This window comes from Danio rerio, chromosome 10 (assembly GCF_049306965.1).
Source record: "Danio rerio strain Tuebingen ecotype United States chromosome 10, GRCz12tu, whole genome shotgun sequence".
NCBI classification, from domain to species: domain Eukaryota; kingdom Metazoa; phylum Chordata; class Actinopteri; order Cypriniformes; family Danionidae; genus Danio; species Danio rerio.
Window position 1 is genome coordinate 50,096,983 of NC_133185.1, and position 8,018 is coordinate 50,105,000.

General features: G+C 27.8%; 2 protein-coding genes across 2 annotated transcripts in view; one reads left to right on the forward strand and one right to left on the reverse strand.

The window, feature by feature from the left end:
- Nucleotides 1–8,018, forward strand: part of myo18b (myosin XVIIIB) — a 673,005-nt gene that overhangs the window by 630,675 nt on the left and 34,312 nt on the right. The gene's annotated exons all lie outside the window — the stretch shown is intronic.
- ved (ventrally expressed dharma/bozozok antagonist) overlaps nt 737–8,018 on the reverse strand; it is a 7,785-nt gene continuing 503 nt past the window's right edge. The window contains 2 exon segments of the mRNA NM_183074.1: nt 737–1,182; nt 6,389–6,663. Coding sequence (NP_898897.1) covers nt 895–1,182; nt 6,389–6,663 — 563 coding nt within the window. The 3' untranslated portion in view covers nt 737–894.

An 8,018-nucleotide genomic window follows, 5' to 3' on the forward strand; every position in this document is an offset into this window, starting at 1 on the left:
AGGACTGAGGCAGGAACAGAACTCGGGTCGCTGTGAGCAGCGGAGTGCATGTGTCAACACTACCACTACACCACTGGCGCCAACCTCACACATATTGACAATTTTTCTGCTCATCGAGGCATTGATTTAATCTGTTTGATCTGTTGCAAAATGTCCTCAAAAATAATATGTGTACAAATATGGTTAAAAGCTAGTGTTGAAACTCAGTGTTTTAATAATAAGAAAAATAATGTATTTTGACAATGTTCTGCTCATCAAAGCTGCATTTATGATCAATAAATATTCTGAATTATTGGAAATATAAAGAATAAAAGCTGTCTTCTATGTGAAAATGGTACTTCCAGCATTATTCCTCCAGTCTTCAGTCACATGACCTTCAAAAATACAATGATTATTAAAAATGTTGCGCATCCTCATATTTTGATCAGAGTAAAGCTTAATATTTGAGAAACGCAATAGGAAAATAAGTAATCAGTGCAAATAGACAGCACTATAGTGATACACCTCCAGGTTTATATATTTCAATAATTTCTCAAGAATAAAGCCAGTCCTGTGCTATTATGATCATTATTGCATGTTGTCAGCAGTTTTACTTCACCATGGCTGTATCTGTGATATTAAAGCAGTTTTAAATGCTGCAATAATTATATGTCGTGCATCATTATATTTTGTTGAAAATTGATTCAGTGTAATTAAAAGATTTGACCTTTAACCCAACAAAATAAAGGATCAACAGTGTAGTCAAATAGAAAGCACTTTATTAATCCACTCCTGCAGGAAAATAGAGCTTCTGTTCCCTCCAGATTTACATCTTTAAATAATTCCTCAGCACAATAAAGCCAGTCCTGTGCTGTTACTATCATTATTGCACGCCGTCCCGCTGTGTGTCATCCGTCAGTGTGTGCTGTAATACTGGTAGGGATGTACGGGGATGCTCGGGACGCCCTGGAGGTTCTGGTAGCTGCTGTAATACAGGCTCTCTGCTGCGGGGCTGATGGGATACGGGGGTGCGAACGCTGCTGGAGTCTCCGGGTAGAAACTGGGATACGGAGCGGCTCTGAAACTGTGCAGATCTGAATAATGCATCATGTGAGACGCCACCTTCACCTGACAGGCCTGAGCCAGACTGTCCTGAACCGTCCGCTTTAGCTTCATGCGCCGGTTCTGGAACCAGTTTCTGATCTGATGGAGAGAAAAAAAAAAAAAAACAGGCAGATTATTATTAACGTTTTGCTACAGAATCATAACATTTTATAGTCAACCACAAACATTTTTATAACCAAACTTTAACATTTTGCTAACTGAATCATAACATTTTTATAACTGAACGTTAATGTTTTGCTAATAATCATAAAATTTTTATAACTGAACGTTAACGTTTAGCTACTAATCGTAACATTTTTATAACCGAACGTTAATGTTTAGCTAATAATCATAACATTTTTATAACCGAACGTTAATGTTTAACTAATAATCATAACATTTTTATAACCGAACGTTGATGTTTTGCTAATAATCATAACATTTTTATAACCGAACGTTAATGTTTTGCCAATAATCATAACATTTTTATAACTGAACGTTAATGTTTAACTAATAATCATAACATTTTTATAACCGAACGTTAATGTTTAGCTAATAATCGTAACATTTTTATAACCGAACGTTAATGTTTAACTAATAATCATAACATTTTTATAACCGAACGTTGATGTTTTGCTAAAAATCATAACATTTTTATAACCGAACGTTAATGTTTAACTAATAATCATAACATTTTTATAACCGAACGTTAATGTTTAGCTAATAATCGTAACATTTTTATAACCGAACGTTAATGTTTAACTAATAATCATAACATTTTTATAACCGAACGTTGATGTTTTGCTAATAATCATAACATTTTTATAACCGAACGTTAATGTTTTGCCAATAATCATAACATTTTTATAACTGAACGTTAATGTTTAACTAATAATCATAACATTTTTATAACCGAACGTTGATGTTTAACTAATAATCATAACATTTTTATAACCGAACGTTAATGTTTTGCTAATAATCATAACATTTTTATAACCGAACGTTAATGTTTAGCTAATAATCATAACATTTTTATAACCGAACGTTAATGTTTAACTAATAATCATAACATTTTTATAACCGAACGTTAATGTTTTGCTAATAATCATAACATTTTTATAACCGAACGTTAATGTTTTGCCAATAATCATAAAATTTTTATAACCGAACGTTAATGTTTAACTAATAATCATAACATTTTTATAACCGAACTTTAATGTTTAGCTAATAATCATAACATTTTTATAACCGAACGTTAATGTTTAACTAATAATCATAACATTTTTATAACCGAACGTTAATGTTTTGCCAATAATCATAACATTTTTATAACCGAACGTTAATGTTTAGCTAATAATCATAACATTTTTATAACCGAACGTTAATGTTTAGCTAATAATCATAACATTTTTATAACCGAACGTTAATGTTTAACTAATAATCATAACATTTTTATAACCGAACGTTAATGTTTTGCTAATAATCATAACATTTTTATAACCGAACGTTAATGTTTAGCTAATAATCATAACATTTTTATAACCGAACGTTAATGTTTAACTAATAATCATAACATTTTTATAACCGAACGTTAATGTTTAACTAATAATCATAACATTTTTATAACCGAACGTTAATGTTTTGCCAATAATCATAACATTTTTATAACCGAATGTTAATGTTTAGCTAATAATCATAACATTTTTATAACCGAACGTTAATGTTTAACTAATAATCATAACATTTTTATAACCGAACGTTAATGTTTTGCTAATAATCGTAACATTTTTATAACCGAACGTTAATGTTTAGCTAATAATCGTAACATTTTTATAACTGAACGTTAATGTTTTGCTAATAATCATAACATTTTTATAACCGAACATTAATGTTTAGCTAATAATCATAACATTTTTATAACCGAACGTTAATGTTTAGCTAATAATCGTAACATTTTTATAACCGAACGTTAATGTTTAGCTAATAATCGTAACATTTTTATAACCGAACATTGATGTTTAGCTAATAATCGTAACATTTTTATAACTGAACGTTAATGTTTTGCTAATAATCGTAACATTTTTATAACCGAACGTTAATGTTTTGCTAATAATCATAACATTTTTATAACCGAACATTAATGTTTAACTAATAATCATAACATTTTTATAACCGAACGTTGATGTTTTGCTAATAATCATAACATTTTTTATAACCGAACGTTAATGTTTAACTAATAATCATAACGTTTTTATAACCGAACGTTAATGTTTTGCTAATAATCATAACATTTTTATAACTGAACGTTAATGTTTTGCTAATAATCATAACATTTTTATAACCGAACTTTAATGTTTAGCTAATAATCATAACATTTTTATAACCGAACGTTAATGTTTTGCTAATAATCGTAACATTTTTATAACCGAACATTGATGTTTAGCTAATAATCATAACATTTTTATAACCGAACGTTAATGTTTAGCTAATAATCGTAACATTTTTATAACCGAACGTTAATGTTTTGCTAATAATCATAACATTTTTATAACCGAACGTTGATGTTTTGCTAATAATCATAATTTTTTTTTATAACCGAACGTTGATAATTTGCTAATAATTATAACATTTTTATAACCGAACGTTAATGTTTTGCCAATAATCATAACATTTTTATAACCGAACGTTAATGTTTAGCTAATAATCATAACATTTTTATAACCGAACGTTAATGTTTAACTAATAATCCTAACATTTTTATAACCGAACGTTAATGTTTTGCTAATAATCGTAACATTTTTATAACCGAACATTGATGTTTAGCTAATAATCATAACATTTTTATAACCGAACGTTAATGTTTAGCTAATAATCGTAACATTTTTATAACCGAACGTTAATGTTTAGCTAATAATCGTAACATTTTTATAACCGAACGTTGATGTTTAGCTAATAATCGTAACATTTTTATAACCGAACATTGATGTTTAGCTAATAATCGTAACATTTTTATAACTGAACGTTAATGTTTTGCTAATAATCGTAACATTTTTATAACCGAACGTTAATGTTTTGCTAATAATCATAACATTTTTATAACCGAACATTAATGTTTAACTAATAATCATAACATTTTTATAACCGAACGTTGATGTTTTGCTAATAATCATAACATTTTTTATAACCAAACGTTAATGTTTAACTAATAATCATAACGTTTTTATAACCGAACGTTAATGTTTTGCTAATAATCATAACATTTTTATAACTGAACGTTAATGTTTTGCTAATAATCATAACATTTTTATAACCGAACTTTAATGTTTAGCTAATAATCATAACATTTTTATAACCGAACGTTGATGTTTTGCTAATAATCATAATTTTTTTTTATAACCGAACGTTGATAATTTGCTAATAATTATAACATTTTTATAACCGAACTTTAATGTTTAGCTAATAATCATAACATTTTTATAACCGAACGTTAATGTTTAACTAATAATCATAACATTTTTATAAACGAACGTTAATGTTTAGCTAATAATCATAACATTTTTATAACCGAATGTTGATGTTTTGCTAATAATCATAACATTTTTATAACTGAACGTTAATGTTTAGCTAATAATCATAACATTTTTATAACCGAACGTTAATGTTTAACTAATAATCATAACATTTTTATAACCGAATGTTGATGTTTTGCTAATAATCATAACATTTTTATAACTGAACGTTAATGTTCAGCTAATAATCATAACATTTTTATAACTGAACGTTAATGTTTAACTAATAATCATAACATTTTTATAACTGAACGTTGATGTTTTGCTAATAATCATAACATTTTTATAACTGAACGTTAATGTTTTGCTAATAATCATAACATTTTTATAACTGAACGTTAATGTTTAGCTAATAATCATAAAATTTTTATAACTGAACGTTAATGTTTAGCTAATAATCATATTATTTTTATAACCAATTGGTAACATTTTAATAAACAAAAGTTGACAAGTCTTCATAACTGTATGGTAATATATTTATAACTGAACGAATAAATATAAGCAAACAGTAATATTTTGATAAATGAATGGTAACATTTTAATAATTGATGTTTTGATGACCAAATTGTAACTTTTTTTTATAAAGACTGGTTGTGTTTTTATAACAGAATGGTAACGTTTTTATATGCAAACAGAAATATTTTAATAAGTGAATGGTAACATTTTGATAAACGAACAAGAATATTTTGATTACTGAGTGATAACATTTTTATAACTAAATGGTAACGTTTTAATTAACAAATTATAACATTTTGAAAAGCAAATGGTAATATTTTTTTAGTTTAATAACCAAATGGAACCTTTTCCTTTTTCCTTTTTGCTAAGTAAACTGTAATGTTTTGCTAACTGAATGGTAATTTTTTTTATAACTGAAAACCAGCTTTTAGATAACTGAATGCTAACGTTTTTATAAATGAATGTTAATTATTTGCTTAGTAAATGTTAATGTTTTGATAAATGAAAGATTACACCTTTATAACGAAAATATATGTTTAATAAATGAAAGTTAAAATTTTGGTAACTGAATGGTAATATCTTTACAACTGAACAGAAATGTTTTAATAAGGAAATTAAATCATTTTTGATAAGCGAACAGTAATATTTTGATAAATGAATGGTAACAGTTTGATAAACGAATGGTAACATTTTAATGAATTAAAGTTGATTAGTTTTGATAACTGAATAGTAATATACTTATAATTGAATGGAAACATTTTAAAAAGCAAATTTAATTGTTTTGATAAACAAACAGTTATATTTTAATAACTAAATGGTTACTTTTTTTAGATGAATGGTAATGTTTTGCTAAGTGAACATTAATATTTTAATAACTCAATGGTAACGTTTTTATACCCAAATAGTAACGTTTTAATAAGTTAAAGTTATTAAAACTGAATGTTAATGTTTAGATAACTGAATGGCAAGACTTTTATAATTGAATAAGCAACGTTCTGATAAGCAAGTGGTTTTGTTTTTATAATCGATAGATAACAAATTATAACCAAACGTTAATGTTTTGATAAATAAATGGTATATTTTTAAAACCAAATGGTAAAACTTTAATAAGTGAACGCAAATGTTATGATAACTGTATGGTGAACTTTTATAACAAAATAGTAATAAGTGAATGTTAATGTTTTGATAATTTAATGGTAACTTTTTAAACCGAAACATATTAATAACCCAATAGCAACGTCTTTACAACAAAACAGTATTGAATGCTAATGGTTGTGTACCTGTTTGTCGGTGAGTTTGAGTGTTCTGCAGAGCTCCGCCTTGTCCTGCGCCCCCAGATACGCGTTCCTCTTAAAGACTCGCTCCAGACTGCTGATCTGCTCGCTGCTGAAGGCGGTGCGCGGCCGCCGGCCACTAGAGGGAGACCCGGAGCCTGAAGCCGGAGCCACAGATCCAGGAGCTGCAGGGGACCGAGAGCCTGAGCCTTCACTGCGGGAGCCTTCACTCTCACAGCCGGACAACTCCTCATCTTCTGTGCTGCTGCTGAAGCCAGACTCTGAGCACACAGACACACATATGAGCTGGATACATATGAATATACAGTGTATATACACAGTTGAAGTCTGAAATATTCACATTCATGTGTTTTCTTTGTTAAATATTTCCCAAATGATGTTGAACAGATTCAGGAAATGTTCACAGTGTTTCTTCTAATATTTGTTCTTCTGGAGAAAGTCTGATTTGTTTTATTTGGGCTTGAATTAAAGCAGTTTTTAATAGTTTTAAAGTCATTTTAAGCTCAACATTATTCGCCCCCTTGAGCAATATTAGTGTTGGATTGTCCAGAGCAAACCACTGTTATACAATGACTTGCCTAATTTTACCCTAATTAAATTTAACCTAATTTCAGGTTAACTTTGATTTTTACTTTAATATTATTTGTTTATCTACTGTGATTCAAATGTAATTTTCTCCATTCATTACATTTGAATTTATAACCTGCTTTTACATTTAAACTAATGTGCTATTTAAAAAAGCCTCTAATATTAATAATAATAATTGAAAACAGCGGCTTAAAAACAAATAATTGTCATTTAATAATTATTTAATTTTTACATTTATTTAAAAAGGTTTTTAAAGAACATTTATATTAATTTAGTTTTAATTTGTTTTAGACTATATTAATCCCAAAGGGAAATACACATCACAGCCGAGCTCTCCATACGATAAAATGAACTACATGTATAAAAAGACAATAATATGAACACAAATGCATTCAGACTGCACACCTTAGCTTCAAACAACGAGTAGACACTAATCAATATCTGCAGTAACGCTGTTACAATTCTGCATATTCATCTAGTATGACTTTGGTTGTACAATCTGTTGGTAAATCATAAACAAATGCATCATATACAAACATTATTAGTGAAAATACTTGCGGTGTGCAACACCAGGGCTGAATTTAATATGGATTAACTTTGATTTCATTTTTATTTTACATAAAAAAAAAATGTAAACTATTTTAATACTGACAGAATAATTCTGTTTTTCTGAGCTATTTTATACTTTTAATTAAATTAGAAAATAAATAAAAGTTAAAGTATATAAAAAACACTAAAGTTTCCTATTATTATTCGTTTATCTCTTCTTCTATTTTTTAAAAACGTCACTTATTCTTGTGTTAAAAAGTTTACAATTAACTTTCGTTTAAAACTATGTTTACAAATCTTTAGTAAAACTTCAGAAATAAAAACAAAAGAGTATTTTAAATGATCACTTTACATCAAATCATGAATTGACAACAACAGAAAGGACGTCATTTTAAATGTGTTCATCGACAGGCAGAACTTCACTCTGTGCTATATTAAATAACAGTGATGGAGCCGTCAACATTCAGTACACTGATTT